Source organism: Fusarium verticillioides, chromosome 4 (assembly GCF_000149555.1).
Source record: "Fusarium verticillioides 7600 chromosome 4, whole genome shotgun sequence".
In the NCBI taxonomy this organism is placed as follows: domain Eukaryota; kingdom Fungi; phylum Ascomycota; class Sordariomycetes; order Hypocreales; family Nectriaceae; genus Fusarium; species Fusarium verticillioides.
This window is the reverse complement of record NC_031678.1, coordinates 1,816,541-1,830,769: the sequence shown is the minus strand read 5'-3', so window position 1 is coordinate 1,830,769 and position 14,229 is coordinate 1,816,541. Positions and strand designations below refer to the sequence as shown.

General features: G+C 51.0%; 5 protein-coding genes across 12 annotated transcripts; 4 read left to right on the top strand and 1 right to left on the bottom strand.

The window, feature by feature from the left end:
• The first annotated feature begins 33 nt into the window (after positions 1–33).
• Positions 34–4,742, top strand: FVEG_04934 (hypothetical protein). Its single transcript, XM_018892895.1, has 3 exons — positions 34–624; positions 678–4,251; positions 4,307–4,742. Exons 1-3 carry the CDS (start codon positions 428–430, stop codon positions 4,349–4,351), a joined length of 3,816 nt encoding a protein of 1,271 aa, XP_018749683.1. The 5' UTR covers positions 34–427; the 3' UTR covers positions 4,352–4,742.
• On the bottom strand, positions 4,532–9,115 carry FVEG_15573 (hypothetical protein). 4 transcript variants are annotated; one of them, XM_018904735.1, is made up of 5 exons: positions 8,737–9,115; positions 7,742–8,168; positions 7,527–7,588; positions 7,209–7,467; positions 4,756–7,140 (listed from the first exon to the last, which is right to left on the bottom strand). In XM_018904735.1, the coding sequence occupies exons 2-5, from the start codon at positions 8,051–8,053 to the stop codon at positions 6,292–6,294; spliced, it is 1,482 nt and encodes a 493-aa protein (XP_018749676.1). In that variant the 5' UTR covers positions 8,054–8,168; positions 8,737–9,115; the 3' UTR covers positions 4,756–6,291. The 4 variants fall into 4 exon arrangements, with proteins under 4 accessions (XP_018749675.1, XP_018749676.1, XP_018749677.1 ...); XM_018904736.1 differs by having other exon boundaries at positions 8,756–8,819; XM_018904733.1 differs by lacking the exon at positions 8,737–9,115 and having other exon boundaries at positions 4,756–6,147; positions 6,300–7,140; positions 7,742–8,250.
• On the top strand, positions 4,903–8,523 carry FVEG_04933 (hypothetical protein). 5 transcript variants are annotated; one of them, XM_018892892.1, is made up of 4 exons: positions 4,903–5,140; positions 5,199–6,263; positions 6,319–7,874; positions 7,925–8,523. In XM_018892892.1, the coding sequence occupies exons 1-2, from the start codon at positions 4,987–4,989 to the stop codon at positions 6,062–6,064; spliced, it is 1,020 nt and encodes a 339-aa protein (XP_018749680.1). In that variant the 5' UTR covers positions 4,903–4,986; the 3' UTR covers positions 6,065–6,263; positions 6,319–7,874; positions 7,925–8,523. The 5 variants fall into 5 exon arrangements, with proteins under 5 accessions (XP_018749680.1, XP_018749681.1, XP_018749679.1 ...); XM_018892893.1 differs by having other exon boundaries at positions 6,319–7,870; positions 7,925–8,510; XM_018892891.1 differs by having other exon boundaries at positions 6,319–8,510.
• On the top strand, positions 8,692–9,581 carry FVEG_15572 (hypothetical protein; the record flags this gene model as incomplete). Its single annotated transcript, XM_018904732.1, has 4 exons — positions 8,692–8,732; positions 8,768–8,807; positions 9,160–9,276; positions 9,552–9,581. The coding sequence occupies 4 exons, from the start codon at positions 8,692–8,694 to the stop codon at positions 9,579–9,581; spliced, it is 228 nt and encodes a 75-aa protein (XP_018749673.1).
• Positions 9,582–11,842: 2,261 nt separating this feature from the next.
• FVEG_04932 (hypothetical protein) lies at positions 11,843–13,287 on the top strand (the record flags this gene model as incomplete). The annotated part of the gene is made up of 2 exons (XM_018892889.1): positions 11,843–11,915; positions 12,002–13,287. 2 exons carry the CDS (start codon positions 11,843–11,845, stop codon positions 13,285–13,287), a joined length of 1,359 nt encoding a protein of 452 aa, XP_018749672.1.
• Positions 13,288–14,229: the final 942 nt, after the last annotated feature.

The window sequence follows — 14,229 nt, the reverse complement described above, 5'->3', positions numbered from 1 at the left end:
TCCCCTTTTCACTGGCACTCACGTACCTATAATCATACCTCAGATAACCAGAAGCTGAGCAAGCTCTCTCTTCACGTGACAAGAAGCCCCACCTTCTGGACAGCTCAGCTCAGGAGGCACGGACGTGGCCACAGGGAGCTCAGGACTCAGGAGGAGCCAACTAACGGGGGGAGAGCCTGCCAGCCTGCAATCTGGCATCATACCTCCCACTACAGGACACACCTCCACCGACCTCGCCCTGCTTCGTTCGAACTCCTTTTGAAGCAATACTGCGGGCAGAGGCGACGATTCGTTGAGAATTGTATGGAGTTTTCTCAGCCGCAATTGTCCATTTTCTTGTCTTTTTAATCCGTCTTATTATATCGAAACACCATCCTGAGCTGGTACACTTGTCGCATTAGTCCCTAAACTCCCCGCCATCACCATCATGGTGCGCCTTCGAGACATTCCACGAACGGCCGCCTTCGCCTGGTCACCAGGTGCTGGCAAGCCAATTCTAGCCACCGGTACTCATGTCGATTCTCCTGACGAGAGCAACAAGCTCGAACTCTGGGATCTCGCTCTGGACGATCAACAACAAGGCCTCGAACTACAACCTGTCGCTAGCATCGACACCGACGCTAGGTAGATACTCAAGAATGCGCTTTTGAAACCCCATGTTCTGATCAACGCTTCAGGTTTTACGATGTTGCATGGGGTCCTCCCAACGAGGATCACCCCAGGGGTATCATTGCTGGTGCCCTCGAGAACGGGTCCCTAGACCTTTGGGATGCCGAGAAACTTATCGCTGGAGAGTCTGATGCCTTAATTTCTCAAACATCAAAACATAGTGGCCCGATCAAGGCACTTGAATTCAACCCCTTGAAGCCTCAAATCCTCGCGACAGCTGGCGCCAAAGGAGAGCTCTTTATCTACGATGTCAACGATATTGCCAACCCCTTCCGACTAGGCAATTCTACTGCCCGATCAGACGACATCGAATGCCTTGCATGGAATCAAAAGGTCTCACACATTCTCGCCACCGGTGGAAACGGTGGATTTGTCACTGTTTGGGACCTGAAGACTAAAAAGGCTTCTCTAACACTCAACAACAATCGAAAGGCTGTCAGTTCCATTGCTTGGGACCCCAACAACTCAACGAAGCTCCTGACAGCTACTCCTGATCACAACTCCCCTGTTATCCTTTTATGGAACCTGCGAAACTCCAATGCTCCCGAGAGAACACTTCAAGGTCACGAGTCTGGTATTCTATCCCTGTCTTGGTGTCAGAAAGATGCCGACCTGTTGTTGTCGTCAGGTAAGGATTACCGTACCATCGTGTGGAACCCCAACACTGGCGAGCGGTATGGTGAACTTCCAGAGGCGACAAACTCCGCTTTCCTCACTCGGTTCAACCCTCACAACCCCAATCTGTCGGCAACTGCCAGCGCCGACGGCAAGATCACTGTGCAGACCCTCCAGAACACCAACCCTGATATTACGAAGGCCGCAGCTGAGAAGAACCTTGATGATGAGGACTTCTTTCTCCACGCTGCCCAGGACAAGCCTCAAGATTCCTCTTGGTCATTGGCCAAGGCTCCCAACTGGTTCGAGAGGCCCGTGGGTGCTTCATTCGGCTTTGGTGGAAAGATTGTTGTGTTCAAGCCCAATGCTACCCAGCCCGGGCAAAAGCGTTCATCGAAGATCTTGATCACCGATTTCACTGTTGACTCTGACATTTCTACTGCTAGCCAAAAGTTTCAAGAGGACATCGCATCTGGCAAGATCTCTGAAATCTGTGCCGATCGGGTTGAGCAAGCCAAGACTGATGAGGAAAAGGCTGATTGGAAATTGATGGAGACTCTTGTTGGCGAGAACCCCCGTAGCAAAATCGTCGAATATCTTGGCTTCAACAAGGACACCCTCACGAATGGCAGTGCTGAAGAGACATCCGAAGTCCAAGAAGATGAGGAAACCAAGCCATCAGATGAGGACGACGAAGAGAAGAAGGAGAAGCGAGTCTCGAGCTTCTTTGATGGTGCTGAGGGCGATAGTGACGACTTCTTGTCCAATCTCGCTGCTACAAAGGGCGCCAAGACTGATAACCCTTTCCATCTTTTCAGTGATTCTGATACCACAGTTGAAAAGAACATCACCTCTGCTCTGATGTTGGGTAACTTCTCCAAGGCAACTGAACTTTGCCTCAAGGAGGACCGTTTTGCCGACGCATTCTTGATCGCCAACTGTGGTGGTCAAGAGCTTGTTGACAAGGTTCAAGCTGCGTATCTGTCCCGCAAGAGCGGTATGCCAAGTTACATGCGTCTGCTCGGTTCTGTGATAGCTAAGAACCTCTGGGATGTGGTCTACAACGCCGATCTGGAGAATTGGAAGGAGACCATGGCTATTCTGTGTACATTTTCGGACCCTGATGAGTTCTCTGACCTTTGCGAAGCGCTCGGCGACCGAATCAACGAAGATGGCGATCGAAAGGACGCATTCTTCTGCTACCTAGTTGGATCAAAGCTTGAGAAGGTTGTGTCTATCTGGGTTGACGAGTTTGACGAGGCTGAGCAGGCTGGATTGAAAGAGGAGACTGAAGACTCCACGTTCTCGGTTCATGCTAAGACCCTGCAGAATTTTATCGAGAAGGTCACCGTCTTCCGTCACACCACCAAATTCCAGGATAACGAGACAAACTTGACCTCGGATTGGAAACTTTCCGTTCTGTATGACAAGTACACCGAGTACGCAGATATCCTGGCTGGTCACGGTCAGCTAGAGACCGCCCAGAAGTACCTCGATCTCCTCCCTTCCAGCTACCCCGCGGCGGAATTGGCGAGGAACCGTGTGCGTCTTGCAACCAAGAAGCCTTCTGCTCAGCCCGCTTCACGAGTGCCAGCCTCATCAAGCCGGACATCGTCCAGGCTTCAACCTGCTGTTGGCTACCAACCCCCTCAACCCGCACCTGTGGTTGGCACTGTGCCTGGCTCTGTCCCAGCTAATCCCTACAGCCATATTGCCCCAAGTCCGGTTGCCCCTCGATCAACTGGGTCGCCAGCACAGCAATATCAGCCGCCCTCGAACCCTTATCAACCACAGAACAGTTATGCTCCTCCTGCGCAAACAGGATATGGGGCGCCAGTTGGTTATCAGCCTCCTGCTCAACCGGGATACGGTGCTCCCGCCCCCTTGGCACCCCCACCGATGAGCGGTCCTCCTCGAAACACAACACCTTCATCAGTGACACCTGCGGCCAAGATGAAGAACATGGACAACTGGAATGATGTCCCTCTTGTCACCAAAGCACCCCCAGCACGCAGGACCACGCCCAGTGTCCAGCCTATCACATCTCCTTTCCCTGGCCAACAAGGCACAGGTTTACCTCCTCCACCTCCTGGTGCGTCTCCTTTTGGACAGCGAAGTGGCTCGACTCCCCCTCCGCCACCTCCCAAGGGATCAGCGCCGCCTCGCGTTCAGTCACCTCTTGCAGCTCCTCCACAAAACTTCCAGGCTCCTCCACCTCCTGCTGCCAGTAGCCATAACCCATACGCGCCCCCTCCTCCTGCTGCCGGCGCGATCCCCCCACCAATGCCCAATGTCGTTCCTCGAACAGCATCACCGTACAATGCTCCTCCAGCAGGAGGTCCCCCCACTAACCGTTATGCTCCCACTCCTGTAGCGCAGCAGCAGCAGTACAGCCAGCCTCCAGGGTCTGTGCCCCCTCCTGGAGCCGCGAGCCGCCCTCCTCCAGCTGGCTCATTTGGAGGTCCTCCTCAGCAGTCGACGCCCCATAACCAGTACGCTCCCTCTCCATATGGAGCCCCTCCTGCTCAACAGTCTGCACCTCCCACGGGACCTCCTCCGACTGGGCCTCCTCCCATGAGCCGACCTCCTGGAGGACCTCCCGCTGCTTCCTCTCCCAAGCCAACTCCTCCCCCTCCCCAGGCTTCGGCCCCTCCCAAGGCCAGACATCCTGCGGGTGACCGCTCGCATATCCCGCCCAATGCCCAGCGTTTGGTAGATATCCTAGACCAGGATATGCAACGAGTTGCATCCAAGGCTCCCGCGACATTTGCACCCCAAGTCAAGGACACGCAGAAGCGGCTTGGTTTGCTCTTTGACCACCTCAACAACGAGGAACTTGTCAAGCCTGATACAATTGAACAGCTTACGGAGCTTGCCAATGCTATTGAGGCCAAGAACTACGAAGGTGCACACAAGCTTCAGGTTGAGCTTCAGAGAGATAAGACTGAGGAGTGCGGCAACTGGATGGTAAGTTCTCGTTTGTGTCATGACTTGGTGACAATGCTAACTCGCCCAACAATAGGTCGGTGTCAAGCGATTGATTAGCATGAGCAAGGCTACCCCGTGATCAAGCTCCTTTCTAGTATAACACGACTTATTTTGCCTTGCTTATGGATCATGTATGAGGGTGTGAATGGATGTGATATTGAATAGCCTAGCGCGGGGTGCATCGTTGGGGACGAAGTTTACACGAAGACAATCACGCCGAGGGTTTGGTAGACAGAAAAATAACTGACGATGTTATTGTGTGCCTTTCTACTTCACAACATTACCATAGTTCTAAAATTCTGGCCTATTTCTTCAAATACCTGTTGGTAATCAACTGCTGGTACCCCCAACTAAGTTCCCCCCTGGCTCGACAGTGGTCGGAACTTCTGACGTGTCCTTTGATAAAGAGATGTGATTGTTTTCACAGAATGGTATTGAAGTAGGATATCCGTTCGTAATCAAGGTATAAGAACGAAATATTACATACAAATTTTGAATATCATTTATTTACGAGTCAAGAAAAATGGGAGACATAGCGATATCGGCATGTGTCTTCAGGGTAGGTGACTTACATCATTTTGCCCTACCTATATCATGGCCAGCTGTCGATGGATCCCCACTCGACCAAAGCACCACATCATCGTCACCAGAGCCCATCAATACCAATATTTCGATATCAACTCCGAATAGACGCCTAACAATACCTATCGAATCATGTCGGAGACGACGCAAAGTCCTGAAGATGCTGCCGCTCAGCGAGCTGCTGAACAAGCGCGTCTTCGGAAGGAACGCCGTGAAGCCAAGCTCAAAGCCGGGGGTTCTGCAAGGTTGAACAAGATTACTGGTCTTGGAGGTCGTGTCCCAGGAGGTTCGATTCAGTTGTGACATAAAATTCCAGCTGCAAAGCTGCTAACTTTCTTACACAGAACCAGAACCCACCAATCCGTCTTCCACCATGGCTGATGCCTCGACACCAGCACCTGTGCCAGCACCCGCTGCTTCAGCATCCGGTGTGTCTGCCACCGCCGACCATGCCGACCCAGAAGAAGTCGATATTTCAGATCACTACTACGAGCCGAAGCGGACTGCAAATTCGCGAACGAATGCGCCTGAAATCACAGAACCCGCCATCTCAGAGGACCAGCTACGGCAGATGATGCTTGGCTTCGAGCGTGGCAATGGCAGCGGCACCGCTAGCCCTGCACCCGGAGCAGCTGAGGAAGATCCCATGATGAGGATGATGTCCCAGCTGATGGCTGGTGCTGGTCTTCCTGCTGGCTCGATGCCTCCCTTTCCTGGTGTGCCAGGCATGGCGCCCGGCCAAGGACCCCCAGTACCGCCTACAGCCGTCCGCAATAGCGCCTCCACAAACCTCTGGCGTCTTCTCCATGCCCTTGTAGCTCTCAGCTTGGGCTTCTACATCGTCATACTTACCCCCTTCACTGGCAGCAAGATCGAGCGTGAGCGTGCCGCCCTTGCAGGCACAACACCCGCCGATCCGCTTACTGCAGCTGCTGAGCCTGAGCTTGAGACGGAACTGGAGCACCGCAAGAAGCTGTTCTTTTGGACATTCGCCACAGCTGAGTCGCTGCTACTCACAACTCGCTTCTTTCTGGATAGGAGAGGCAGCCCCCCTTCTGGCATTGTGGGTACTGTGGTGCAATTTTTACCCCAGCCTGCCAAGGGATATGTTGAGGTCGTGATGCGTTATGGCCAGATATTTACCACGGTGAGGAGTGATATACTAGCCTGTATTTTCGTGTTGGGGGCTGTTGCTTGGTTCAAGGGATAAATAGCTTAGTAGCATAGATACATTGCAGTTGAATTATCATATCACATTGCAGACATGGCCTTGACCAGATATCGTCTTCTTTGCTTAATGATTATACATTAGAATTCAAGTACTATTCTATGCAACGTTGCTCTATCGTACATAATGGTTGCGTCGAGAAAGGAAGGATGGGAATGACTAGACTGAAACAGAGGTCCCAGTTCGTAATATATGCCGAGCCAGCTCGTTTACTTACTAAGAACCATCCTGAGAAGTTTTCCAAAGACACCCCTCACTCGATCGGGGTTCTCTGCCACGCACGTAAAGACGACGGCAGTACTGGCGGCGAACACAAGTCTCTCTCGCCACTCTTTGTCCAAAGAATACCGTCGAGGTAGAACAGTGGCCAAGGCACGAGGGGCAACAAAGAGCGCAATATCCTTTCGGCGGCTCTCTGTTTCAATCATGATACTCCAGCCACAAAGCAAGCAACCCGTGCCAACGCAGATCCCACTATCCATGCTCTGACGACGCTCAATGGTTGTGCCGCCAGGAAGACGAGGTCCGACGCGTGTGCGGCTCAAACAGACTCCATAGTAGAAGAGGGTGATAAAGGTGGCGAGGAAACTAGAGGAACGGCAAGACGAGATTATGGCTCGACGCAGAGCTTTGCGAGAGGGGTTTCGAAGAGCGAGAGCCAGTGTCAGGGGCAAGTACGTAGCCATCGACCACTTCCAGGCACGAAAGAAGCGGCTTGCAGCATGGTACTCGCATGAAGGCCCGCTGGACATATGCACCATCTGGCAAGGTATGGGAACAACTACCGCAGGATCTCCCCAGGCAAGTGGCCACTCGTAGTCCACACACATGCCCTGAAGGAGATGTGCCTGACCGGTCTCCTTGCCGTACTGAAACTCGCCTGAATGGCACCGCCGAAGGGCTTCGATGAGCCTTAAGTCCACGGAAGCTGCCGAAGTGATCCATTTGTTGTAGCTGCGGGGCAAACGGCTGGGATGATAGAACCAAGCCCACATAACAAGGCCCGATGAAGCTGCAAAGACAAGGGGATCAACAAACTTGGAGAGAAATCGTTCAGCCTTAGGAAGGTGTCAGCAACTATGGATATCTGGTAATCATAATCAGGTGATTTTCATGGTCTAATTACCTTGGACCACCTGTTGGAGGCCAGACGACGGGCCTTGTGCCTCGCCCACAGATCACCAACAAGGACATCGAGGGCTCGAGTGACCGCAAACAGGGTTAGATCCATTGTCCGACCAGCAAATTTGACTGTTTGAGGCTCGGTACTATGGGCCGAGCCCTCTTTCGGTGGCACAGTTTCGGTATACGCTCGGCCCTCATAGGAGTGCAGCAGCCGCAGGCCAAACCAGGCAGCAAGGAATGTTGACAACCATCTTGCAAGTCTGGGACGATTGTTTAGCAAAGAACATCATGATTCATTAGAGTGAAACTGAAGGCCTACCTCAAACGACCTGCCTCGCTGAGCCCCCTTGCAGTTTTCTCTAGAATGCTTTTCAAAGGTTCCTTTCGGCGTATTAGCTAACGGCATACCAAAGTACCATTAACGTTCCGGTGAGTTCTGACAGCCAACAAGGACAAGGCGACCAGTGTCAGAAAAACGTAGGCGAATTTCTGAGACTGGACAGACTCCATCATGGTTAGGATAAGTTAACTTGCCTTCAATAGAGTAGTGCCACCAGCAAGTATGGCACAAAACGTGGGAAACCGCTGCGGATTGAAGCCTGTCCTAACTATGTGTGCTGCAGAGCTGACGAATGAGGTATCGTCAAGGTCCGGGGCAAGTTGGTTGGCTAGTTTCCTCTTTCTCTTCGCAACATGCTGTAACACTAACGTCAACAGCCGGGGAGCCACGGCAGATGCATAGCCCAAGAGATAGGCGCGAATCAAAGGGCGTAGGATCTCGGGAATAGGATCGAGCCTCAGGGGCCTTTTACGGGCAGGGCGCATATCAACTGCAGGCATAGCCATGCTGCTCCAGCATAAGAGATGTCCAACAATGTCCCGAAGCAGGGCTACGGCACCTGCTACCGGTGGCACTCAGAAGGTGGGTATCTGACAAGAAGGATGATCGCGGGGATCTTGACTGTGTACGAGCGGTCAATAACAGATCTACCCCTGTAAAGTATAATGAATAGAGAAAAAGGTGGTGTAAAGATGATCGAAAAAGGGAGGTCGGCGGTTAGAAGTAGCGGGGGGGATATGTCAACATCATGCAACGTCTGAGGAAGTATCACAGAGGGTTGACGACAGGAAATTGACGGCAAAGGCGGTAAAGATATCTAGGCTCTTGGCCAGATGAAATAAATGAACAGTCAGGAGATTGATATGATAAAATCTCCCCTTGAAGATGATAAAAATGTGGAGATAGCATCGCCGAGCTCTCACTTGGAGCCTCGGCTTGACAGACAATTCAAGATGCCGCGTGTGAATATGCAACATGGCAAGCATGGATCGTATGGATGTACGGATACATACTCCTGCAGGAAATAGACCGAGAGGAGAGATACGTAAATGATCTACCTTGACAGGTCGTAGATCACAACGCCCCCCCTGCCAAGGAAGGCTATAGGCAGTGTAGCGTAGCGCAACCGCGCCGCCGCATGGTGATGGAGTTGCAGATGCAGATGCAGATGAGAGAAGTCCATACGTACGTGGGATTGTGAAACTAACCTATCACAACAGAAACTATTATTCTTTGAGTAACAAATCCGTGAGGCTAAGAGTATGAAACAGCCTAGCGAGCATTCGAGAGAGAATTAAGCTCAAAAGTACTCGTGGCAGATTATACGGATAATGCCCGAATTAGAGGGCTGACGATGTTGCTGGTGACGCTGGTGACGATGATGACCCGAGAGGTCAGGGGCTCAGCTAAACCAAAGCCGAGAACCGATGAATCTGGGCCTGGGCCTGGGGACGGTAGTTGAAAACAGATTTAGACATGAGACGTTCCAGATTTTCTGCTGTAACGTCTGCTGAGCAGATCCGGGTCGTTTCGTTGTAACGGTAGGTAGGTCTTTTAGGTGTGAGATTAAGTAACAGCTGAGTGAGGTTATCGCTAACGTTAACATCTGTAGGTACAGCAATTTGCATGTGGTCAAAGGGAGGGCCCCACCTGTCTGCCCGTAATTCTGGGGTACAGGGATAGCCAGCTGCTGCATTGGGAAAGGAGGCATGTGCACAAGATGGGTCTGGTACGTAAATTTTACCTTATAAGGCCGAATAATTGAGAATCCTTCAGTTGACAGCGGCCGGATTTAGAAATTTTACATCTCGCACTGGAAGAGAAAGGAGAACAAAACAGCCCAGAAACCAATGATGCCGATCTCTTACGACTTGGTACATACAGTTTCATCAGTTGATCAGTTACCCCGGGAGGATTTCCAGACCTCAAGATGGGTGCAAAAATAAAGCCACTATAGAGCCACTTAACTTTATGCCGACTTGCCTAATTCTTTTTGTCATTTAGCATCAAACCCCCAAGTTTACGTCTACATAAGCCAGTTGATTCGTATCCGAAATCCAAGTGACATACCTAGATTCACACATGGAAATGAAATTGTTCTCGAAAAACAAAACAACCTGCGGCAGGGAAGCCCCGCGACGAATTTCGGGGCCCTAACAGGTTTCGGCTCTTCTTCCTGGCCTGATTTCCCACAGGAAGCATGATTTCAGTTGGCATCTTTCCTTTCCAGGGAGGTCTTATATCAACCCTGGTAAGCCCTGAATATCATACTGGCACGGGCCGGCTGTGGTCACGAGTCGATGTAGAAGGAAAAAAAAAAAAGAAAAAAAGGTCTTAGTCACTTTCGAGGGAACAAAGAGGCATGCATGTGCTTGTGGCTATGGCTGATTCAAACAATGCAATATTGTTGGTTCAGCCTCATCGTGTTGTTGACTACAGGTGAGTAAATCGAGTCAAGTGACCGCAAACTTATCTGCAGTAAGTCAACTGCGTGCAACGCCAAGACGACTAGATTCCCCGAGTCTCTCAGCAGTAGAAACAGAGCCAATCAAGAATGGACGAACTGTCTAACTCTTAGGGCTTGGCTGGGCGAATGAATGACAGCTGGAGATGAGGCGTCGTCAACCAAGGTCGCAGAATAGAGCTGTTGGGAGTGCTGAAGATGAGAGAGGGTTCAAGCATGTGATAGTCCCATAGACTATGGATATACGGATACGTCATGACGAGGTGATCCGACCCATAGAACACCCCCATACCCATACCTACAGGACGGGCAGCAGGTACTGTACCTTACCCTACCGGGAGTCTCGGGGGGATGTAACGACGAATGTGTTGAAAGAGCTTTGGTAATTGTTGAACAAGGCGCGGGGGCTTGGATCACTTTATGGTTTTGGTAGACGCCCGACTCGACTCGCTGAACATCACCCACGATCTGATTTCCCTGAGAACACTCAAAACCAAGCGTTTTGGAAAGGCTAAACGGCTCTGGTCGACGTCGATGAAAGTTGCAGGTGACACAGTGACCTGGGGAGGGGAGCATGGGGGATTGATTAATGACTAGAGCGCAATGGATCAGGTCGAGCAAGGTAGAAAGTACCTGGAGATTGAGTGCTTCTAATGCTCCGAGGCAACCCCACATGGCTAAGACGGTCCTGAACATGCTCAACATGGGCCAATGGGTCCAATTACCGTGCACGCCTGGTCCTTGGATGCATTTCCCCAAAAACAAAACGACCTTCCATACAAGTCTCAGCTACTACCTACCTAGGTACTCACGGTCCGCCTTCCAAGTTGCACCTGCCGTACCGTTCCTCTGCCCTGGACAGTCTCGGTGGGCTCCCGCCGCTTTCCTCCAACCTAGGTACTATAGGTAGCCTACCTACCTACAGTAAACCGCTTTACCTTAGGTACCTACCTAGTTAAACACCACCTCCTCCACGATCCCAACCCTCCCATCACATCCTTTTTCTGGCCCGCTACCATTTGACCTCTATGGTAAAAATCTCTAAACCTTTCCCGGCCAGGAGCATAGAAGCCATCCTATGAAGAAGCAGGAGATGCCGGGCCCTACTTGTCCCCTCTTTGTCTTCATCTAGGTCTAGGTTGCGGGTGTGATGTGACGCAGCAAATGCACGTTTTAGCACATGCACTCCCCGTCCAGACTAAATCCCTTCTTGTGTTGATCCCCTGTCGCTCTTATTATTCTTCTTCTTTCTCGTCCATGGCTTAAGCAGCCAGCTCTGCAACTCTACCATCAGCGGCTTTTCTCCAACTTCCTTTCACAGCTGTTTGCTTCCAGCGACAAAACTCGACTGTCAGCATATTTTCTTGTCTTCTATCCAAGAAGCACATAAAACAGCAACGTACATGCCGCCTATATAATCGCAGAGCCTATAATATATTCACGAACCACTCACCGGCACAATCGTATCGATCTGCTCCTCCTCGTTTTCTCGCGACTCAGCAACTCCCTCCTAAACTCCGGCCACACACAACAGTAGCTTCTTTGCGCTTCACGTGAAGCGAATCGAAATTTGCCCAGGCGTACTCACTTGCCATCAACCTAGTGGGCTTGAACTACCATGTGCTAGACATAGCTTGATATTGTCCTGATCGCTTGATGCCGAACGAAAAAGCACAACATCCCAGAAACATTACCATTTACACCGTCGAGTCGTGCTACCCCCGCCAGCTATTTTCAGTCCTTCAAATCACTAAAAATTATACATCTACTGTGGCTCACTTGCAGCGCAGCGCTAGCTTTCCAGAAAACCCATATTACAAAAGACGCATCCATGCTCGCCGTACAGCACGCTCCGAGGATGGGTTCGTCGCAGCCGCCCTCAGACCCTTTTATGCTTTTTGGCTGTAAGTGAACTACTCGCCGAGATCCTTATCCTTCGCATCATATCCACCAATACAAGGAGCAGTCCGCTAATCTCTAATCCGAACAGATTCATTCGACTCTGATCAAGATCCTCCGATCAACGATCCGCCGGAGCCTGCACCTGGAGCTCCTCTCTTGACAGATACCGACCACAGGTATCTAACGTCCTTCTTCAACGATATCAATGCCGACCATTATAATATGCCCTCCTTCGGGGAGGGGCTTAATTTCAGCGATACTTGGCTAGAACTTCCTCCGCATTTCATGGGATCTAGTACTTCATTCGGTCAACAGCCAGGATCTTCACTTGGTGAGCCGGCCCAAGGACTCTCCCATAGTCTGAACGAGTTCCATGGCATGGCACCGTTGGGCTCCCATATGATGCCCCCACCACCACCTCCTCCTCCTTCCCATTTACAACATCAGACTGAGCATCGACACACTCCCGATGATGTTCTGAACGCGGCGGCCACTCTGCTTCAAAACGGCCCAAATCAGCGCCAGAATTCCAACGGAATTGATACTTCGGTACAGAGGCACCCAATAGGACCTCCAGTAGGCCACCTACGACACCAACCTATAGAAGAATTCCAGGAAGACCATCGACGTAGCGTTGCAGCAAGCGAGCAAGAACATTACCCGGACTGGATGATGGGATCCCATGACAAGCGCCAGCATCGAGCACCGCCTGCCGAATATCAGTGGGGTTCTGATGCCAACTTCAACCGCATTCAAGGCTATACTCCCAACTCGGAGAAAGAAACCGCCGAGTCCTTGACGAAGGAACAACTCAAAGTTCTTGAATGTTTTGAGCCTAGTAAGAGCGCCGATAACACGCGACCCAGCAGCCCACTTCATACCAAGGGGCCGCTCCCTCATAGCAGATTGACTGAGCTCACGAAAGTGCAAGAAGCTGATACGCCCCCCCGTAAAAGGCGGAAGAGCAGAAATAACAAGGATACTCCAGATGAAGAGGCGCAAGAAGAGACAGTCACGCCGAAGCCTGTGCGGAGGCGGAAACCTAAAATGGAACGTGCAGGTTCCATCACTTCGGCTGTTGCAGATGACGTTGCTGGGGGCAAACGTCGCAAGTCCGCAGCAAACAATAGCAAAGTGTCGAGAGAGAATCTTTCAGAAGAACAGAAGCGCGAGAACCACATAAAGAGTGAACAAAAACGGCGCACTCTGATTAAAGAAGGGTTTGACGACTTGTGTGATCTTGTTCCTGGCCTTCGCGGAGGCGGTTTCAGTAAGAGTACTATGCTCGCGATGGCAGCGGAATGGCTGGAGGATCTACTGAAAGGGAACGAGGCACTGGCTGCTCAACTTGCTGCGCTAGAAGGGCGCATCTGAACCCCCTTTCTCAATCGAGTGCCATGCGTGCCATATATCGGTGTATAGACATGCGATTTGGTCGGTGTTTGTTTTCTATTAGGACAAAAGGGATTGGAAGACTGTCCCCCAGTGCGTATAGGAGTTCATGGAAGGAAAATACATTCTCTACGGACAGAGAGATGGCTTCAAGCAGCTGGACGTCACAGCTTACTGGCGTGGTTGAATACCCAATGGAAGTAGTAAGAGGTGGTAATAACGAAAGACGAACGAGGGAAGATGTAGAGAAACTAGTCTCTATATGATGAGCCCATGAGACGAGGCGGTTGGAGAAGGTACATTACACGAGAAACACGAGAATGAAATAAAGAAGCCATACCAGTCTAGAGAGACGATCGCCTGTTGAGTGACATTGGCCAAGATGACGACCTAGGCCTACCACGTGTCGTATCAGGGAATTGATGAGTATGGAAACAAGGGGTTCAGGGATTAAGCGGACAGAGTATTGAACAGGGTTGCACCTCTGAAGCGAGTCAAGGTGATCTTGTTATCGGCTGGCTAATAGTCAGCGGAAACTCGGCATTGTTCCATCGCTAACGACCTCTCACTGCAGGCTGTTAAAGTCGTCTAAGCTCTACGAGGAAGATGATGGCCTTGATGTTGGTTCACAAGTTTAGGAGGGATTGCTTGATCACTCTGGAGAATTATAAAAGGTTTCAATTAGATGAAAGCCTGAGAATGACTGGCTGTAACTGGTAGACGGGGAGCTGCATATGGCTACCGGAAGCTGAGCGCAATTTTGAGCAGGTTTTTGAAAACACGGAGGATCGAGGATTTGTTATGGATTGAGTGAAGGATTTCTTGGTCTTACTTATTTGGTATGTATATCAGGTAGTATATATAGTCGAGTGTCTCTGTAGTCCAAGAACATTTACAGGCGTGTGCTTTGCTATTCTATCTTGC

Excerpts from the sequence above, each read along its gene's own strand:
- FVEG_04934 (XM_018892895.1), top strand. The coding sequence starts at position 428 with ATGGTGCGCCTTCGAGACATTCCACGAACGGCCGCCTTCGCCTGGTCA. Across the intron at positions 625-677 it reads AGCATCGACACCGACGCTAG|GTTTTACGATGTTGCATGGG; the intron begins GTAGATACTCAA and ends TCAACGCTTCAG. Across the intron at positions 4,252-4,306 it reads AGGAGTGCGGCAACTGGATG|GTCGGTGTCAAGCGATTGAT; the intron begins GTAAGTTCTCGT and ends GCCCAACAATAG.
- FVEG_04933 (XM_018892892.1), top strand. The coding sequence starts at position 4,987 with ATGTCGGAGACGACGCAAAGTCCTGAAGATGCTGCCGCTCAGCGAGCT. Across the intron at positions 5,141-5,198 it reads TGGAGGTCGTGTCCCAGGAG|AACCAGAACCCACCAATCCG; the intron begins GTTCGATTCAGT and ends TTTCTTACACAG.
- FVEG_15573 (XM_018904733.1), bottom strand. The coding sequence starts at position 8,053 with ATGGCTATGCCTGCAGTTGATATGCGCCCTGCCCGTAAAAGGCCCCTG. Across the intron at positions 7,589-7,741 it reads GTGGCACTACTCTATTGAAG|GAACCTTTGAAAAGCATTCT; the intron begins GCAAGTTAACTT and ends ATACGCCGAAAG. Across the intron at positions 6,148-6,299 it reads ACTTCTCAGGATGGTTCTTA|CAAAGAAGACGATATCTGGT; the intron begins GTAAGTAAACGA and ends ATAATCATTAAG.